Genomic DNA, 21,785 nt, shown 5'->3' on the forward strand with positions numbered 1-21,785 from the left:
CAATTAGTTTGATAACAGCAGTGGAAAACATTTAAATAAATGTATCTTCTTCTAATGTTTATTATTATTATTATTATTATTATTATTAATAATAATAATAATAATAATAATAATAATAATAATATAATAATTATTAATAACTTTACTGAGACAGAATTATAATTTTGAAAAGCACAAGCAGCAGACGTACAATTGAAAACTGAACTTTTGTAGAACTTAAAATGGATATGTAAAGTTATTCTGGAAAGAGAGAAAACTAAATCGAAAGATTACTGTTGTGTTCTGACATTTGTTTGCAACGTTCTGGTGTTCAAACATTTTTAACCACATTAAGGTACGAAAGATTTGTATTCTCTGGACTGGATATCTCCGGAAGGATATTGTGAAAGGAAGTCTCCCAGTCAGTTCCAGTGCAAGATCTTATAAATCCTGGCTCGCCCACTGAGCTATATCATAATAATAGCGGAAGATTAGCGCGAGGTTGGCTGTCTGGCTTAAATGGCTCATTAGCAAAAAAAATGACCTTTTTGCATAAAGCACAGTAAGGTCACCCTGAACTAATGAACCTGCAAGTGCTATTGTGTGGGCAACAAAATAACAAATAGAAACTCTACTGTAAATCAGTGATATAAAAAACTATTTGGTAACAATGTACTGTCTGTATATGTAATATGTGTATAACTTATGTGCAGTGTACTATATTGTATGCAGGTGTTAGTTGCAGGGTGGGGGGTAATTTTAAGAGAAAGGTTTGCTACAAAATGGCTCCACATATATATTTGTTTAACTGTAAATAACTAATCATACAGGTCAATAGTTTATACAGATGTTTCCTTTTTCTGTTCTATTTTAGGAACGCTTCAAAGGATATGCTTAGTTTTCACTGTCAATGTATGCATATATAAAGACATCATATCCCAGGGAGAATGTAGTGAACCTTGATCTCCTAGTACTCTTGAGACTGGTAATGCACTGCTCATTCTGAATGAATCCCAAAAAGCTTCAAACCCCGTTGAAAACAGCCAACTGTCTTGGGTGAAAGGCAACAACATCTCCATTGGGAGAGCCTTGTAAATAAAGTCCAGTTAATTGGATAGATGTCAATATATTTCAATGGCAGGGTTTCCAACGAGACCACATATATTGAATTATGGTAAACATCCTTAACAAAAAAAAAAAAAAAAGAATAAAAGGTGCAAATCAATCCTTAGAGCTGGGAAATGCACTTACTTGCATATTCACTTTTATTTGTTTTACATTTCTGCACTTTTATGAAGTCTTTACTATAAATGTATATTATATTCCCTTTATTTTCACTCTGGGCAGTACTCTGTATTTACATTTAAATGCTTATAAATGTGCAAGTTTTACAATACAAGTTCCCCAATGTACATGGCAGACAAAGGTATGTAAATGGTGACTGGTAAAATACATATTTAAAAATTCCAATAAAATATCCTGGGGCATTCTCTGAAGACATTACTCACAGAGAGGTTATTTCACAGGTCAGGCTTGTTTTGAATAATTATGCAGTGGCAAGGAGTAGAGTACAGACTGAAAAGAAAGATTTAATCTTGGACTATACAACTATAAGCAAATAATAGTGATTTTCATTTCAATATAAAGCTTTCAAGCATCTAGTAATAAGTAATACAGCCATGAACACTACTTTAATCCTAAAAACACTGTGTTTCTAGAGTCTGGTGATGCTGTACAGTAACTGAAGCCCTATGTCCTTATAAATTGCTCTACTCTATTTATTTTACAGCATATTTATTTTCCATTCTACAAATAGTACATCCAATGCCTGAATTATTTAACTGGCTCAGAAATGCCACATTCATTCTGCATTCATAATGCTAACATATGTTACAGCTAATATAGTTAGGTCCATGTCTACAGATTTATGTCTCTCTAGATAATACAATTACATTTCATTCCATAGTTTGATCCACCTATCAAAGTCAAACGTATTAGTTTCCTCAGTCCCATCTCTTTTCAATACTGGCATGTAAAGCACTTTAATGCAATAGACAGCAAGATCTAAAGGCTTTATTACATTAATACGTCTCTGGTTAATTCTATCTTATCTTCTAATATGACTTGGTCTAAAAACTCAATTAAACTCTCATTTATCTGATCACCTCAATTTGAAATGCTGTTTGGCTGCCCATCTGACAGGGATGTTGTAAAGTGCCTTAATGCAAAATATGCTACAGCATATTCCAATTTAAAGTAACTTAATGGCAAAGAGTTTAATTGGCAAAGCATATCCCGAACGCAGGCTGCCTTATGCTCTTCAGAGACAATTATAAAACGTATGTATAGCCTCAGTATATTAAAATCAGCACCCATAGCTAAATTGACCAGTCTTGTTGCAATGCTGTACCTGTGATATGGCATAAATATGAGTGGGATGGTCTGTGCCATGTGTGCGTTTGCCTTCTCATACCTTTTGTGTCTTCAAAAGTGTTTATAAAAGGATGCTAATATGGAAGATATGTATCCCTTCACCCACCTGTCATTACCCTTCATGTTCTCAAACTATTTTACAGTTGTCAGCGTCTCCTAGACTTGAGGAAGTCTCCACAGCTCATGAGTGGTGTGATCAAGTTAAATGATTTGGATGTCAGGAACCTAACAGTTGAAATGAACTGCATGTTGGGAATCTGTAGGGGTCAAAACCTATACATGCAATATTGCTTTACTGATTTCCTACTGATGTAGTTTCATCGTGTCCTGTATATAAAAAAAAAGCACTACAAGATGGGGCTGGGTATGCTATAGAGATCCAGCAGATGACGTCACAATTCCATCAGCCTTAGCATCTGGATCAAAACAGTTGCCATTTTGGCAGGAAAGCTAATCAGGTTACTTGGAAGGAAGTATGACAAAGTTAATCTACAATGCTAGAAAGTTGTTGTGCGCCTGGTTGTCACAACAGGCAGGGGCAAGGGAAAGGAGATGTGAAAGGGAGATCTTTTTACAGACTAGATGGATTTCAGCCATAAAACAAGCTAAAAATATTGGCCAAAAGACCGAGCGATGAAATTGGAGGCATTGGCGGCTGTTTATTTTTTATGTTTTATATATACTATTGTCAGTGGTTGCCTCAGTACATTGATCCATATTCTTATATCCTTTTACCGATCCTGTGGTGAGCTCTGCGATTTATAAGTCTTTCTTACAGAAAGTGCACCACTGAGGGGGATCACCAAGTTCCAAACAAACAAAACATTAATACATACATTGTTAGCATGCATACAAAATGAAGAAATAAATATGATCGTATCAATAGTGAAATATTTACCATTTCCGTGTAATTAATAATTGATCACAGTTTTTTAGAGTACTGTTTTTCACTAAAATGGCCCAGATTTAAACTGATATTATAACATTATTTGATAACGAAATAAAACGTTTATATAGTTATTTACGCATTTGTTCCTTACTTCCGCATTCAAAACACTTCCTCGGCAAAAAGGATCGACTTCACGTGGTTTTCAATGGCCACAAGTCTTGAATAAGATCAAATTACAATAAAAAGGTTTTTGTTTGTGTGCTTATTTTATGTTTATTGTGATGGTGTCAGTGTAACAATATAGTTCTCAAGCATCATACTTAGTTAAAAAATTCACTGTTCATTGTTCACTGTTCACTGACACCTTTCTGCAAGTTTACAGCAGCAAAACACCAGAATGAAATGATAAATAAACCAAACGAGTACAAAATTGTTATGTTGGGTGTGCCAGACTGCCGCAGCAGCACCTTTTAAAAAATGTAACATCCACGCTGGGTGCATTATATGGATCAGTAATACCGAGTCTGTAGCTCAGACATATCTAATTATATCTGTCTGATCAAGGTGAACTGTGTAAACGCATGGCTGAAAATCAGCAAAATATTGCTGGTGTTTGTCAAATCCCGCTATATCGCAGCAAGCGGAGTTGCCTGCCAAGACAGCGGTGATTTTATCCGTGGTGCTTGAGGTCACGTGACTGCAGGAGCACTATAGGCATAGCCATGTCCACTAATCGTGTGTTAGAAATGAATAATGCAATTTTCTATCCTCAATACAGATATTTGTACGTGTGTGCATGTGTGAGACATTGGCGTATGAATTAGACGTATGACAACTGGGTTTGATCACTTATTCTGGGCGCCTTTAAATTTTATATACTTTTTGCCAATATTTTTAAGTCATGCTTGCAAAGTGATGACAGAGCTCTGTGAGTGTGAATGGAAGAGGCAGTGTTCAGTTCCCAAATGCTGAGTACATTTTGCTCCCCAGGGTGTGCTACAGACTAAAGCAGGGAATTAACACATCCTACGGGCTGTAAATAGGCTCCTTATCTTAACACTTAGCACGCACTAGTCTCTCTTACCTGTTGAGTGGTGAAACAGGCTTTTTTTGGAGACATTTAAAAATGTTGAAACAGAATCCCCTGCAGCATAAAACCTAATCCACATTTTACAGATGTTAGGGGATCCGCAGAAACTAATGTATTCCAAGCCCTTAAAAACTTCAATACAGTTAGTGTTCTAAGAAATTGGCTTATTTTTGATAAAGCTCCTGAGAGAACCAATGCGACCTTCCAAAGATTGTGCAAATGCAGGGATATCCCCCTTTTTTGTTTCAAGATTATCAACATATTTAATAGCAGAGCAGGTTCTGAAGCCTTATTCTAACAGCTAATTTCAAAAGCAGTCCTGGGATCGGCACTTGGATAAGAAAATCAAATCAAGCACTAACTTTGTTCCCTGCATATTTTATAGGTTTACATTTCCAACCTAAGAGAGTACAGAGGCCTGCCTTATTAAAATAAATGCCCTTGTCATGGAGATAATATGCATGCAACACAACACCAAGCACCTAACAAAGCACACAAAGCACAGCAGGATCTGGGGGCTTTGTGTAACTGTGCAGGACCTGAAGCAAACAGCAAATGCTGTTGGGGAAACTGGACATGTTATTTTCTTGTCAGCAAATAGGGCATGACAAAACTAACTCAACAAATAAATATATAAACAAACAGATACACAAACAATCAAACAAGAGCATACATATATACAAACATGCTTGCATACATACATACTACACATACAAACATAAATAAGAATACTTTAAAAAGATATAAAGGGAAACATAGTTCCATCCTTGATAACAACAACATAAATATTGTCATTTTGCTCCGTATTTTGCTTCCTTTTTCATTTTGTTTTTCTTTTTCTTCAGACAACCAAGTGGCAGAATGATTTATTATCATTTGTAGGACTATTTTATTTCCGTGATTACTGGAGGCAGGCAACATGAAGAACAAATTAATGAAAATGTTTGGGAATTATAAACTACATTCTGTTCATACTCCGGTTGAATTATCTGGGAGAAGAAAGAATTAAAAATGTTGATAAGCAGTGAGAAATTAACATTTACTTCCCCCCCCCAATTTTATTTCAGTTTATTGACATCAGCAACTGAATAGACAATTTGCTGGGAGTACAGAACAGGCTGCTTTTTTGGCATTTCATTCACCATAATTGTACTTTCAGATGTTGCTATGAAAAAAAAGTGCAGTACCTATAGTTCAAAACTCACAATAACAGCAATTCAGTCTAGAGCATAATCACATGTCCCAGAATTCTAGTGGCAAATTTATCACAGTTCAACAACAATCTGGTACAGCCCAAGTTAGAGGCAGACACGTAGGATTGCAATGTGTAATGTCACCATGGGCCTTACTACAAGGATGAGGTCTTTGATGCGTTTCTTTGCGAGTGTAGTGTGTAAACTAATCGAAAAACAAAGCAGCTTGTGTGAGGGGGTGACAGATGGTTGGGATGGTCTGAAGAAATGAAGAGAGTGAGTGATTTATTGTGGAGAATGGGGTGTTTGGTAGGGCGTAAGCGCTGAGTCTAAAGGGGTGGTGGTGGCAGTTACTGAAGACAAGTTGCATTTTACAATCCTGATGTAATTATGTATTAATAGTAAAGCTATACATAAATTAACTACTGTAGAACAGATTAGAAAAAAAAAAATCTATATCTCTATATAAACACACACACATTTCATTGCAAAATAAACAACATATTCAGATAGATGTTTTACTGCATAGAACATTCTCTCTCAGTTTGTCCTGACTGAAGTAAAAACTAATAATTGGATGCATTTGAAAGTTCTACCATTTGCATATCTTTATTTAAGCTCGTGTGTGTTTTAAGCCAATTTAATTAGGCATTTCTACACCTTACAGTATGCAAAAATAAGGTGTTTATGAGTGTATGCAAGCAATTTAAATGATAAGAGTGTTGGTATGCAAATTGTTTACAACACAAACCAGTATGTCATCAGTTCCAATATGAACTATACTATCTGTTTCACTAAATACAACACAGCAAAAACACATAATTCTAAGCAACAAAAAGTTTTTTTTTTTGGCTTCAATGCAAACATGTCCCAGGTTGTGACTATTTTACTATTGTATTTTTCCCCAACTCTCCTTTCATTGACAGCCCTGAGGAATGCTATACAAATGAGGCTGATTGAAACAGATTATGAAACAGATTGTGACTAAGTGAATGTCAAACAAGTGCAATAGTCATCATTATGGATTAACAAATTTGGTGATCTACACTGCCTGGACAGCCTTCTGCTTCTTTGCCTACAATACATGGGTAGAGTAACATGACTTTGAAATTTGTGCTGATGATATAAAAGGCGGTGGATATAAGCACCCAGATATCCTGTGAGGTTTCTCTTGGCCTGTGGCAGTGATTCTCCTAAATGAACCACCTTCATGTTCACTGGAGCTCAGGCACTGAAGACGACACTGCAACTTGTGAGGTCTCATGAAACCTATTATTTCACACTGACTAAATTAAGGAGAAGCCAGTCAGAAGTCCCTTTCATTCGACTGAATCGAACAGCACACAAATGTGATGCAGTCTGGCGTGCCGTGGTGTGAAAAAGAAATGTAAAAGTGTCATGAATTAATTGTATGATATATATGAAGTAAATGTTCTTTTCACTGTTCTGTATGTGTTTAAAGTGTGTATAAAAAAGTTAAAATACACAAGATTAATGCAAATGACACATACATTACTAGATGCCCACCAACTTTAATGCCTAATACTTACTCCTTACACCTGCATATTTATTAGAAACTAGACTGACAGATGATACAATGTCTGTCATCACATCTGCCATGACAACTCAGTATTACATTAAAAAACAAACAAATGGGAAGAAAAGAAGGAAAAAAAAACAGCTTCTGAAAGATTGCTCAAAGCTTGGCAGGAACCATAGACAGGAAGCAGATTATCACGACGCTAAGCTAAAATAAATAAATAAGTGAATAAATAAAGCAAAACTGTTTTCACAAAATTAATTCTGAAAGCGGGGAAGTGAAGTGGGGGTGTACATTCATGCCATAAATAGGACATTTCAGCTTTATGCAACGATAATTACCTTCTGCTGTTCAATCTTATAACTAGTTCTAGAAGGGATTTCACGAGGCTTATTTTCTTTATAGAAGAGTTAGTTATGTAGCTCGACAAAAGGTATGCTCTGAAACAACATCAATTTGTGCTTCTGTAATAGAGGATGCACAACAAGTAAGAGGTAAAATGACAGGAAGGTTCAGATGATATACACTACTCCTTGAAAAGCAGGTAGTGGGGGAAAGGGTGAACGGGGGAAGTAAAATGATCTGAGACAGAGAGAGCTGCTTCGATGAGATAGGATTGACTAGTACAAGCAGCGAGTGAGCAATAGCTTTGGAAAAAAAAATCACAAACACTTCCGACACTCCTGAATTAGTATTTTGCTGTATATCACTTCCAGAATAAATGCACTGATTTATGTATTTATGTATGTATGTGTTTGTTTGCCTTTTTATGGATTTAATTGACTGCACCTGTCACTTAATTTTACAGATTACAAATAGGTAGGCTCATCTGTTAGGCAATTTTTTGGATTGTATGAAAACAGGTTGATAAAACAGATGCTTATTAACATGCAGTGGGCGCCAACTCAATAATAACAATTCTGCAAAGTGAAAAAAACATATTCACGTCCAAGACCTAATGAAAGTGGGTTTTCGGTCTCAACTGTGCTGTACGTAACTTTGAGTAACCCACTATTATTGATGATAGCTAAGACTTATAACATTAATTATTGCACATCATTTGGGGAAAAAATTAGTTATCTGGAACACAGAAAAGGTCAGTGTATAGACAGCTCCAAAAACATATACTATGCCATCATACATTTTTAAACATCTTGACCTAAGAAGCCTCTGTCTGCTTTCCATTGGTGTACACACTCTCACATCCATCAATAGTTAATGTTAAGGAAAAATTTAGCTTGAACTTTCTTTTTCATGAAATGAGGTGCATGATTCAGGAGCAGCTCAACTTCAAATTCAGCAAGCCGAGCTTCAGGTTTCCTGTGAAACACTGTCAACACAGATATGTAAAGACAGGCTATAGAGAGATGGCTTCATAAAAGACCAGTGACATTCTTAGTCAGGTGAATCTTATCAATAATATTATTCTCTGAGGTACAACAATGCAATCTGAAGTGTACAGATAACACATTATACATGCACATTTATAGCCATAGCACCCTTTTAAACTGGTACTTACAGTAAATACAGCTAGTGATACGTTTTATTGTTAGTCAATCTTATTCAGAAAGACAGATCTGAAATAATGTGCACTCTGTTCACGGAAAGGAAAAGTTCAAGACAGATGTTCAGTCAAATTCAAGAGCCCAGAGATCCAGCAGGCTTGGAACAATAATAAAGCAATTCGATATTTGTGTGAGCGTTGCAATTATTCGTATATGAGTTACAGCTAATGTAATAATAATCTGTACGAAGTTATTTGAACAAATAACTTTAATAGCAAAGCATTCTTCAATTTTGATCGACGCACACCTAACAGTTTGAAATCTTCAAACGCCTTCACCACCCTTGAAAGATGCAGACGACCTCTGGCGTTTTTCCTGCAGATCGACCTTCCACAAGCCTTGGAACTTGGAACATACCACAACTTATTGGTGTATTGAACATTCAATATTCATCATTGTGTGAACTCAAGAAATAAGCAGAAACTAAGCGCACATTAGTTTATGAGTGGTATTTAATCTGTTAAGATATTATCCCCATTTATTTCTTGTTCAAGTGTAATAAGAATTATTGTAAATGTGTGTAGTTTTAATTAATTGACACTTAAAGATATTCACTCTTCCGCTAATAGCTGTCTTGAATCTATATTTAATGGAACATAATAGTAAAATGATTTGCTTATAAACCCTATCTATATCTTACAAGAATTAGCAGGATCACCAAAGACATCCCAACACCTAAGCAAACTGTAATTATCTTTTTTGGGCATTAGATAATGAGACTGATATTGATAACACAAAATACTGCAGTGTTTTGGGCTTCTGCTACTGGATTCACTGATACGAAAAAACAATATACCCCCCTGCCCCTGTGATCCTCCCTTACAAACATGGCACCCCTGCTGTTCCTGTGTGGGGTTGACCTTTGACCCCTGGGAGCCACAATCTCCCTAGCTCAAATCCCCAAACGATCTACCCCACACACAGAACTGACACACTCACACAGACACACACACACTGCAGTCCCTCCAATGAACATGTATTCCCCAAAGGATCCCAGATCGCTACAATACCAAAGCAATTATATATTTGTGTCAACAAAGGTATTTTTATTAAGATTATCCATCTTATTCATTTTAAATAATTATTGTTTCACTAAACCCCCAAAGTACATTACTCATATACTATTAGTTTCCTTGACTAATTACTTTTCCTCTTCTTGTATTAATAGTTCAGTTGTAATTCAAATTAAAAGTATGTGTACTGCCAATTTGCAAATATAGTTAATCTGTTGCCATTTTGTAGTCTACAGAATAAAGTCATATGGAAGGGGGCTCTTCCCACACCTGTACCTGGACTGCATGCTATCCTACAGGTGAGCTGACCTTGGCTCATCTGTGCCATTGAGGCTTTGTGTCAGAGTTCCTGCAGGGAGGAGCACAACTGGATAAGCGCTGCTGAGAAAGGGAGGCTGACAGCTGGCTGGCCATAACTTAGGTCTCCCCGTAATCAATACAAATCCAGCTAGATCTCTTCTAATCACATAATAAACCTCACTGCTACTTAATCATGGTTACCACTATTTGTATTTATTTTTGCTTTGTTTCAGCAAATTTTAAAGAACTGTACGACCACACTGGAATGTATTAGCATTTCATCTTCAGTAATCAGGCATGGGCCACATTACAAGAAAACAAACAAATAAACAAACAAGGAAAAAAAAATGTTTTTGCTAAGTCTTCTTCACAGGAGCCTGGCTTTCAGGCCCTCTATCAGATGGGCTTTGGAGAGCTGGCGCTATCTGATGCTCTATATTCCATGCATCATATTGAACTGAACTTGCCCAAATTGCAAATGAATGCCAGCCAAAGAACCCTGTCTTTAACGAGACAGCTGCCGTCTGCTCTGGGCTCCCACTGGACTGCCTGCTGCCTCATTTCCCACGGCTGCTCTGTTTAAAGCCAGACTTTAAAGATGACATTAGTACAGCATGTAACTGATTTGCTTTGCTTTGAGCTTGTTTTAACTATTGATCTTCCTTCCTGTGTAAGCAATGTTACTTTCTGTTTTATGTTTGCTGTACTTAAATGCACTTCAAGTGAGCTTTCCTCCCACTAACCCTTCTAGAAAGTAGTCCCTGGTTAAATGCCAGTTTACTCAAATTGGATCACATCTGTGTGAGAACTACTGCATATGCTATCCATGGCAAATATTGTAAGCAGAAACTTTTGCGATTCTTAATTAAGCCTTTGTGTCATCCCTCAGTGCACTAAAGGATGGGTGCACGTCTCTTTTAAATGACTGCAGACGATCATATGCCACTTTCCACTAACTGCAAGATTAAACCCGCTAACCAGCTCTAAATCCTGTTTACAACTTGCACAAAATCTGGCTTCTCCCAACCTGTCTGGCCTGAGCCAGCAATGCATTACTGTGGAAATCAATTGATAGATTGTCCTGTCCAGGCTGCCGTAACTAAATCAGCCAATCCTGATGATTCAGCAGTGATCAGAGAGTGGGGCTGCTGTCACCAATCACTGATCACCAGGATTAGGACAGATATGGACATTTTGCTGTCACTTGTACCTAATTTATTGCCAACTACCACATCGATTAACCTTGTGCAGTTCCGTGGCACCTTTCAAAAAGAAGAGCCTGAACGTTAAAAAAAAAAACTGGCCTGCAGAGGCACTTCTTCACATCTCCACACCAGTCTGACCGCAGAGTTCAGAGTGTTGTAACTTGTAAAACCCCTAACCTGCAACACATTGGATTCGTACTCTGCTCATGTATCTATTTTGTTATATATCCCGTGTTTAGATTTTCATTACAGCATTTTATTCATACACGAGGAATAACTGTACTAGAAGTAATGGAAAATGTATTTTAGGGAGAAAAAAAGAAGCCAGGTATGTGCAATCTACTTTACATTACGAAGACATAGGTAGTAGGTCAATTCTCTACTGCGGCTGGCTGAGGATTATCTATTTTATAATGGGTAAGATCTGTTCTTCATTTGAATAATTGTGTTTCTTTTCACATACAGTGCCAGAGTCCTGCTTTCCTCTCTTATATGATATAGTCCCAAGTTAAATACAAGTTTTCATCACTGTGAACTATAAATGTAACACTGCTACAAGGGTAAATGCAAGCTGCATTTGTTATAAATACAGCAAAAAGTTGAAAAACACAAATTGGGGATAATACTGCAGGCTGCAATTTAAAATAAACCTATAGTGGGGAGGGGTGGTTGTTGGTGTTGGTGTTGTTGTTGGTGGTGGTGTTGTTTCAGATTGATCTATTATTCATTATTTAATTATGATTCATTTCTAAACACGGTTTTTAAATTAACTCATTTTCCATTGTAAAATCCTAATTCAGGCAAACACAATTCCAGGTACAGGAATAGGTTAAGCACATTACAGTTTGCTGGGATACTCCCCTAAAAATGCATTCACCATATTCTAATTATAAAAACTAGGGTGCAACATTGTCTTTAATATATTGCTTATCTTCCCTGAAGTCATCATAATGGTAATGACTCATAAGTTCACCTGGGGATCTGTTCTCAATAAGACCTGCAACAGCCTAGAAATTAAACTTAGAACAGCACCTTTGGATCTAGCAATTATATCTAATATTGACAATAAAATTTTAAGAGACTACACTCATCTTGGGAACCCTTTGCAGTGAAGTCTTTAAAACACTAGCGGTAATTGCTCTCCCCAGGAACACACAAGGCAGGGCTGCGACTGAATCATTCCTGCAGGTTGAAGGTTGAAATCCCTACTTTTAACTAGCAATGCTCACACAAACTATAAGGGGGAGAGACAGTCAGAGTGCATTGTCTCTGGAAAAGAAAACTGATGAGGATGTATACTATAGATACATATGTGCACTTGGTATTAGCAAATTGAATAAGATCAGCCTTTAACAGACAGCATATGCTATCCCAGAGGCTGTGGTTTAGTAGACAGGCAGCTGATATTGAGATATTTTGTCGCAATCAATGGAATTATAGAGTGAGGACTCAAACATCTACCAGCATAATAATACCACGTGCCGCAACTCGAGTGTTTCAGTGTTTAAAACATCTGTTAACTTCCAGAGGTTTTGGGAGACTACCAGATGACTAAAACGTTTTTGCAGGATAACACTTCCATAATATAGATTTGACATACTGATTGGTTTTGAATACATTTGAACATCCTGCATTTACAAATATGTAATTATGTACACACACTTATAGATATAAGCTTCATAAAGCATACAGACTCAGTATAGTGATTAATTTAGTAATAACTGTAATTCTGTCTTTATTCAATATATAGAAGTTCAAATGAGCTGTGCAACCCTACAGAGAGTCACTGAGGCGTAATGTGTGTGCTGCATTGGAAAACAAAGGAAAAAAAAAGGAAAAACAAATTGAAAACTTTAAAATAACTCAACATGATAAACGAGTTGTTTACAAAGAACAGCTGCTCCTGTGCCCTTATTTAAAAATGTCATTTTAAAGTAAAATCCGCAGTTATTACTATTATTCAACAGGAAGCAAGTGCAGGCCTTAGTAATACATTTAGCAAAGGCTTTGATGATGACTAAAACCACTCCAAGAATGCTATATATACATGCTACTTTTAAATATACTTTTATATATGTATAACAATTATTTGTTGTACTTGTGTATATATATGCATGTATTTTCTTGTAGGTGTTACTAAAGGGTCTTGGGGTTTACATTGAAGTAGCGAAAAAAGAAAGCCGTCACATTATAAGAAAAAAAAAAAAGGGGAAAAAAAACAACTTACATTATTCATGTACTCGCTTAGCAGGTCCTGCAGGGCCTGTCGCACAGCATTACACTCGGCCACAATCCTCTCCCGCCGGTCGTCACGCGTGCATGAGGAGTCTGCCATCAGCGCTGCTCCACTGATGATGCTCTCCAAGCGCTCCTCCAGAGATGGCCTGAATCGGGCCTCACTGAAGGTCAGTGGATCTAAAATTATCTTGTTCTGAAACAGAGAGTAAATCATATTAGCACACAAACCCCACCACGCATGCACACGCACACTCACACAGCACTTATACATATATATGTATCAAAGGAATAGTGGCGGCTGTTAAATTTACATTACTGTGTCCTTCAACAGGACACAGAGCCTGAACATGAAACTGGCTCCACTGAATTTAAATTCTTCAGCATTTTTTTAAAAACTTTTTCTATCCCCTTTTGGCTCCTTCCCAGTTGGTAAGACACAGCATTGCAAGTAGCCTCGCACAATATCTGCACACCAGACACACACATGTAAACATTACAAATGCACAAGTGGAAATGTGTGAAGACTAAATGCTTTGCAGGATGGATGCATATGGTGGTTATAATTAGTATTTTCACAAGTGGTTAATAATGATTATTAAAGGAACTTGAAAGGGGTTGTAAGAGGGACTCCTCAGAAGAGCTGGCAATCACAGAAAAAAAATCTGTTATACTTGAACACTAGAACAATATGTAGAAATTAAAAATGTAAGATCACCCCCCCGCCACAATAGACAACTGATAAATAGAATAAGAGACAGACACATTTGGAGGCAATTACTGCAGCAGATGGTTTCCAGAAAATCTGCAAGAAACTGTAGCCAGAGGCACAAATAAGGTGACCTTCAAGGTTAGTTTTAGAACTATACTTACAACCTTCTTCAGTTTTATGAAGCTGTTCAGTACAGCATGCAGAATAAGATAACCCTGCTCTATTGTTTAAGTTGCTACCAAATAGAGATTTTATGAGCTCGGGAGCGGAAAGGAATTACCATATTGATGGTACCAATATTATGTTTTATGGCTGTACAATTGAAATATCTTATTCACACCCATTCTTTAGGTGATACACATTTAAAAGAGTAAGCCATGCAGGGGAACGTAACATTTATGGATAGAGTTGGGTTATTAGCTTAGCAGTTGTTTCCAGTGGTGATTGTGCCACCATCTAATGTACTTCCCTTAATAGATAATGAGATTTCATCAAAACATTCAAATACTGTGGGGATCATGTATGCCAGGGCGTGTAATGCACAGGCAGGAGTGTATAATAACTATTTGCCTTCCTCTGAAATGCACTTAACTTTCCTTCAAAAGTAATACAATAAAGAACGCATCAGGTAAGTAGGACATCAAAACTGGAAAAAATGCTTTTAGCTTTTAAATACACATGTTGAAATAAAAGAGAGATGTATTAACATATTTGTTAAATAAAACCTAATATTGTGAAGTTTGAAATGTAAGCATGGTACCACCCTGAGTGAGAAACTGCTTTTCCCCATTCATACAAGAAAACTCCTGCTGGTACACAAAAGTGTATTATACTTTCACTATTGTAAAGCATATATTGAATTACTCAAGACACCCAGTTGCGTCTTAAACGAGCCACATCCTACAGTGTTAAGACACCATTCATTTGCAATCTATTAAAACCTGTCGCAATCTGTAATTATGCATTTGTTACTTTTATTGTGCACACGTCTAATGTAGCCTACACTCTGATAGGAAATTATCTTCTCTACATTATATAAACAATGCTTAAAGACCTTTTATTTATGTTTGCTTGCTTCTGTTTCAAAATCCATAGTCTTGAATAGGTCTGAAGAAATAAATATGCTACAGCTAGAGGTTAGGTCTTCCACTGTTGCATTATTATAGAGTTTGTGAAAATAAAAAGCCCTGACATCTCTGGGTATCCTAAATGAAATTGTCTTGAGATCTAAAAAAGCAAAGCACTGTTGAATAGTGGGGTGGATTTGTAAGCACACAGCCATCTAAAAATTGGATAAATAATCCTTTAACGTGAAGGGCTGTTTGTCAAACGTGGTACATAATAAGATGAAGGTCCAGGAAGGCTGGATTAATATAACCTAGTTTCACTGGGAGAAACACAGGATCAAGTTTTATATGAAATAACTTCAAAGATAGTCAATGTATAAACAAGGTAAGTGCTTTTCAGATTAGTAGTGGATTTATTTTTGGTCTCTCTAATTTTGTTCTGCCTTTAATAAATGCTGCCCTACATTTTGTTTAGACAAAAATGTGGGAAGGCCATGCGAATGTACAAAACATCACCGGAAAAACAACTGACAAGAACAAACAGTGCAGTGGGTCACAAAGTATTACATCAAATTCCAAATGTTAGAACTAAAAGTGAAAGTTTTTATTGTTCCCCTTCTTCTAGGACACACTGACAACACATTATAAATTACAACAAATCTGGAGTTGTGACTTAAATTGTAAGCTGCGACCAAAAAAAGGAGTATCCTCTTACTTCTCAAACTGTTGAGATGCCTACAGGTAAAATGTCTGTGATAAAGTGTTAAAAATCAATAATCATAAAACATAAAAATGTGTTTGTTTTACTGTCCTGTCTCTGAGAACAATAAGACTCTTTTAATCAAAACCACCCACTGGATGTCGTGGCACTTTACCTTTCACCAAACTTACTGGGGAAAATAAAAAAGATAAATAAACTGCCTGCATTTCTAATGCTCAGTCTCGACAAGCAAAAGTGATTGTTGTTGATATTTATTCATTTAATTGCAGCATCTGAAACCGATTGCTTTGCCAGCTCCCAGCTGCCCACTGCCCACTGATGTCCTACCTGTCCATATATTACATAGAAATATTAAAGGTCCCGTTAATTTGTCAACTGCCTCTTTGGCGGCGAACTAACAATAAATTCACTTGCCAATTCCATACAAGACACAGCCAAAAACAAAACAAAAATGGTGTTCTTAAAGAATGTTCCAGTTTTTACTGTGTTTGTGACACCATTTATAAGAAAACATGCATTTTCAAAGGAGGTACAGTGATATCCAAAGGCCCTTGGCCCAGCAAGCAACACCGTATGTCTCATACCTTCAAAGCAATACATCTCGCAGACTTCACTAGTTACTCATGTCAAATAATTCAGACTTTACAGTAAACATAACATGGCAAGATTAAGTGTTTACCTTTACGGGGGGAAAAAATGCCCTGGATCAATGATAAAACTACATTCTGACAGTCTCATTCAGTTTTTGGTGCGGGGAAATTGCAAATAAAGTGCTTCAATGATTTCCGGAGATTAAAATGGAATTATTTGTTTTTACCAGCGAGATAAGAGTCATTTGGAAGATAGCTAGCTTGCCAAACTGTCAGTGAATGAAACTGTTTAGTTGCAGATAACCTGGTTTATCTGAAAATAAGGCTTTTCACTTTAACTGGTGAGACATTGGCAACATAATTCAATGGCCTCTTATCAACAGTAATAAAAGTTTGCTGTAATATTTTAGCCTCAGGCAAGAGAGAGAGAGAAAGAAGCCAATAGCCTTATCATGCCTTCCAGTTCTGTTATGTTTTAAACTGTATAGCACTGCAGAGCATCACTGAAGTAAGTTATTATAAAAGGTCAATGTCCCTACTGAAATAAGTCTCTATTAAACAGACATTTACCGATATATCTATCCATCAACACTTACAGTAACTTCAACTTTACATACAGTCTAATCACAGGGTGGAAAATGATTTTACTTATGTATTGAGAACGGTAATTACAGCGATTGGACCTTGATGTTTTTAGATAAAATTACATATCTTATTTAAGCAGGAAAATTCCACTGAAAAGTGTAATTCTTGTGATTGTAAGCAGTAGCGCTTATGAAAAACACACACTCTGATATCAGTTAATATCAATAATAAGAAAACTTGAATTCTCTTTATATGGATGCATGGTTGAAGGAAGTTCTCTCAAACGAATTCAAAAAACAACATCTAACATCCTGGTAGCAATACAGCTTTCATGTGACTTCTGCTTTTGCATACGCTTTAGTGCTGTCTAAACGATGACTGGTTCAAGCTTTTAAAATTAGTCACCAGGAGACGATCCCTGTGGTTGGCTTTCAAACACTTTGCAAAACACATTGAATGCAAGTTTTTTTTTAAAAAGCCAACCAAACTATATATGCATTCATGTTTAAAGATCCGTGTTGAATTACAGTATACTACCAATTAAGCAATATGCCCCATTGGTACAAACAGCAGGGCTATTCAGTTTGGCATGAAATAAAAATCTATTGAAAGCAGTATTCCAAAAGGAGCACTCATGTTTCATTCGCTGTATCCAGGTATAACAATAAAATGACTCTCTAAATAGTGTGCTTTTGGGAGAAGGCTACACATAAGATTGAAGATCGTGAACAGGCACAAAGACCTTGATTTTTAAAAGAGATGTGTTTTGCAGGCCTATGAAAACTAAGCAGACCCATTGGACACACATCTCTTTAGAAACATCAGACCCAAAGGAATTGCTTTATTGTTATTCCGAGCGTGACTGTGGAACATTTAAATTGTAATACGCTGGGAATGAAGAAAAAGAAGGTAGGTTTACATTTTGACAAAGACAACACAGCGACTGGCCTCTTGGAATCTGGGTTATTATTGATAGCAAAATCCATTTCCATTTGAACCCTCTTCCTATACAGTACGGACTGCGCTTTATCGGTCTTGATCGCTGGGTATGTGTGTTCAGATTTATTTTGAGATAAACAATGTGGTTTTACCTAGAGCACATGCCTCTCCGGAACACCTCCATAAGTCACATTTAATTCAAACATAATGCAATCGTATGTCTTATGATCGATGCATGTCATTTATAAGCCATGGCACAAGTTAAATGCCGTTGCAAAATAAATGTAAGGCAAGGACAAAAGGCTGACTGAAAGCAGTATGTGTTGTAGGCAAATCTTTCTTCCACAGCTGAGGCACTTCCATGATAGTTAACTGACAGTGGCTTACCTATTTTCCCTACAGGAATTCTAATATCACTTAGAAGTACAATATTATAATTCAGTTATCTATTTTTTTTCAGTTAAACACCCCCTGTGGACAGCTTTGTAAGTCAAAAGTGAAAGTTAGAATGGCAAACTTTCTTTTGCTTGCTGTTGAATAATATCGCCTCTTCAAAACACACAGGTATTTGTTTCGACTGCTATCGCAGGGAGAGGAAAAAAGTAATTAGTCAACTGCTGGTTGTAGACATATGTTTAGTTTCATATGTTTATCTTTTGTATGCTTAAGCATGAGTACCCATATGTGACGTAAATGGTTTGTACAGCTGTGTACCTTCTCAGGAAGGTTTGTGAATTAATGTGGTGAGAAAAAAAACTAAACTTCGCTGGCAGAAAAGTACATTTTGACTTAATTTATGTAAATTAGTCATATTCCAAAAGTAATTCAAGTAACGATTCCAAAGAAGAAAACTTGGAATCATAAACCTGTTAAACAGTTTACAGAAAGGTCAGGCACTGTTTTTGGCTACTGTGCTAAGCAAAGAAATGCATGCTGATCTCACCAAAGGGCCCTACCCCTGTCCAAATTCGATGGCATGGAAAACATGTGACACTTGTTCAGTGTGATTGTGTGCTGACTTTCCGTGGGAATCGTGTTGTGCACGATGGGCCTATAGTGGCCTCTCGCCCTTGCCCATGAGCAACCGAGGATTAATGCTGGTCAACGCCAAGAATGACTTTGATGAACTCTGACAACTTGCCCAGGGTCACCTAATTGAGCTTTACTCATCAGTTTTATTCTAATTGATTAACCTAATGAATGCTCTCTGATGTTTGCCAATTGGACAATACAGTTTCCACTCTTTGTCACACGAGAAGCAGTTGGTTGTTGTCCCTGGAGTCTCTGGTCATCAGCTTTACGCTCTGGTCCGATGATCAGGCATGTTCCCAGGTTCTCTGTAACCTTTTCACTCGCTTATGAGACACAGGGCTTTCAAACAGTACCCACGAGTTGGACTTAATAGGATCATGTGTCCTTTTTTCAGAGTTTTAAAGTTTTGTTGTTATTGCTGTTCATTTTGTTTTGTTCGGGAATGAGTGAAGGGCCTATGACAGCAATTATAAAATGGTTTCCCTGTTGTTTTCACACTGGCAACGGAAGGAAAAGCGAAAACTCCTATGTTAACTATTGGATACACTCTTTGCTATTTGGGCCTCTATTGTGTCTCCAAAGATAAAAACAGAGCTGTAGAAAGTACAATACAGACTACATTATACCTATGCAGAACAGAGTCCCAGTGGGTTATTTAAAACACAGGAACCCAGCGGCAGGATTTCTGTTGTAGAATACCGACATTCCCTGATCGACTATATTGTTTTCTAAAGGGACCACACACACTTGGCAAGCCCATATTCACACGGGCGTCAGCAGCTGGAGAATGATCCATCTCTTCAGCTCCCTTCCAGATCAATGCAGCTCTGTTTGTGTTATTTGACCATGCAGCAATTTAGATTCCTATTATTCTCCCTTGCTGAATGTAACACAGGATGAACTGTGGTCATTTCCACATCTCGATCGACTATTTGTGTAACATATACAAGAGATTTAGGTTCTCATTTCACATTTACCGTCGGATTACATTCTGTAGAAATTAAATTACAGAAAACAATAGAAGGCTGAATGTTGTCATTTATTTCCAATTTCAATCTTTTGATTGCTAAAAAAAATCAGCCTGTCAGGCCACTGGCTCTTTGGTTGATAATAGTTTGTACTTCTTGTATAAATGTAACTGCACATATTCTAGTTTTCTAATTCTGTATTTTCAGCAAAGTTGCCAAGTATTTTCTTGTGTGCTGGATTATGACAAATAGACATTTCACGATGTGTCGGAAGAGTCATGTATCTCAAATACAACACAGTTAAATCATTGGATCTATGTGTTCAATGCAGAGATGTGATGACTTTAGGAAGGGACAGATGTGAAAGAATACTCCACAATGGTATAATCTGAATAATACTGCAATTAGAAAACTAAAACACAGAAAAGAAAACTTGGTGTCTTGTTAGTATAAGGATAGGACTGTAGTGCAACTGCAGATGTAAATCCACTAAAGGGAAAACAAATGTTTTAGGTTTGTTTGATTCATTCTTTTAAAATTGCTTTAATTCTTTTCAGCCAATTTCCACATTATGTGCTCTCCTAATCTGGGTCCCTTTAAAGTATTACTGATTAATTCTAATATGATATTAAAAAGAGAAATGCAACCCTTTTGGTATCCTTAGTGCACTGTAAAGAATGACTGTATACAGTATATTCATATGGACAGAAATCTCATATATAAGTATTTGTTTTGGCTGAGGCAAGTTCCAGAATTGTAAAATACTGCTGTGCAATGTTTGGAAAAATAAGAGACTAAAACAATATATTGTGATGCCGTGCTGGGTGGTGCGGTGCGGGATCGGCTGTCACTTTATTATCTACAAAAATACAAATTAATGCTCAACATAAAAACAGTGCCCATCCTACGCTTCACCTCCGCTAAGTCTTTTCTCTGATCCCTTCCCCACACCTTTTTAAAACCTCTAATTGACCTCACCTCTGTCACAACAGGTGAGCTTTCCAATGCTTAATTATAGTATGGAGGTAGGTGTCTGCAGACTGAGGCCCTCTACAGGACTCTACATTGGTACTGCATATCTTACAACAAAAATACCAACATGTTCCTACTGTGTGCCACGTCAAGTTCACTGTGTTGATGTTACTTTTTCTCAGGCAAAACAAATGTCAAATTATGCTGATAATGTACACGTGAAAGCAAAGCAGCTAAACTCAGCGAGCTAAGAGGCTACAGGCACGGTTTCAAATGTCCCACATTTCCTAAAGGTTTTCCAATTGCAGTCAAAAGCATGACTAAAGTATGGGTTTTATATGCAATGAGCTGCAGGGGAAACATAATTCTACGATTGCTCAACTGTTTTTGGTATCATTTACAAAGAAAACAAACAACGCTAATTTGTTAAATATTAGAATTATAACTTCAACTCAAGAACCTTCCCTGTGCCATTGAATTTGAGTTCACGTTATTCTTCTCATGTTCTCACCCACTCACAGTGCTCCGGCTAGCAAATGTCTCATGCAATTGGTGTTGCAAATAACATTAGGTTATGAAAATAACCCTGCTTTCCTGAAACAGAGATGTTCCATTATGCAATATAGGTATAAATGCTACGTTTGATGCTAAATGCTAAAACTTGTGTAGCAAAGTCAGCAAAAAGTCACCACATGTACTGAAAACGTGGAAACCTTCCTCCAGTACACAGAGAGATGCAATCTGCCATTTTTGACAG

At 36.9% G+C, this 21,785-nt stretch overlaps 1 protein-coding gene across 1 annotated transcript in view; it reads right to left on the reverse strand.

Annotated features, from left to right (window-relative positions):
• The window catches only part of ctnna2 (catenin (cadherin-associated protein), alpha 2), a 467,074-nt gene that overhangs the window by 298,303 nt on the left and 146,986 nt on the right, over nt 1-21,785 (reverse strand). Inside the window, exon 7 of the mRNA XM_066719775.1 lies at nt 13,435-13,638. Within this exon, the coding sequence (XP_066575872.1) occupies nt 13,435-13,638 (204 nt within the window). The remainder of the gene's footprint in view (nt 1-13,434; nt 13,639-21,785) is intronic.

Source organism: Amia ocellicauda, chromosome 13 (assembly GCF_036373705.1).
Source record: "Amia ocellicauda isolate fAmiCal2 chromosome 13, fAmiCal2.hap1, whole genome shotgun sequence".
Taxonomy (NCBI): Eukaryota; Metazoa; Chordata; class Actinopteri; order Amiiformes; family Amiidae; genus Amia; species Amia ocellicauda.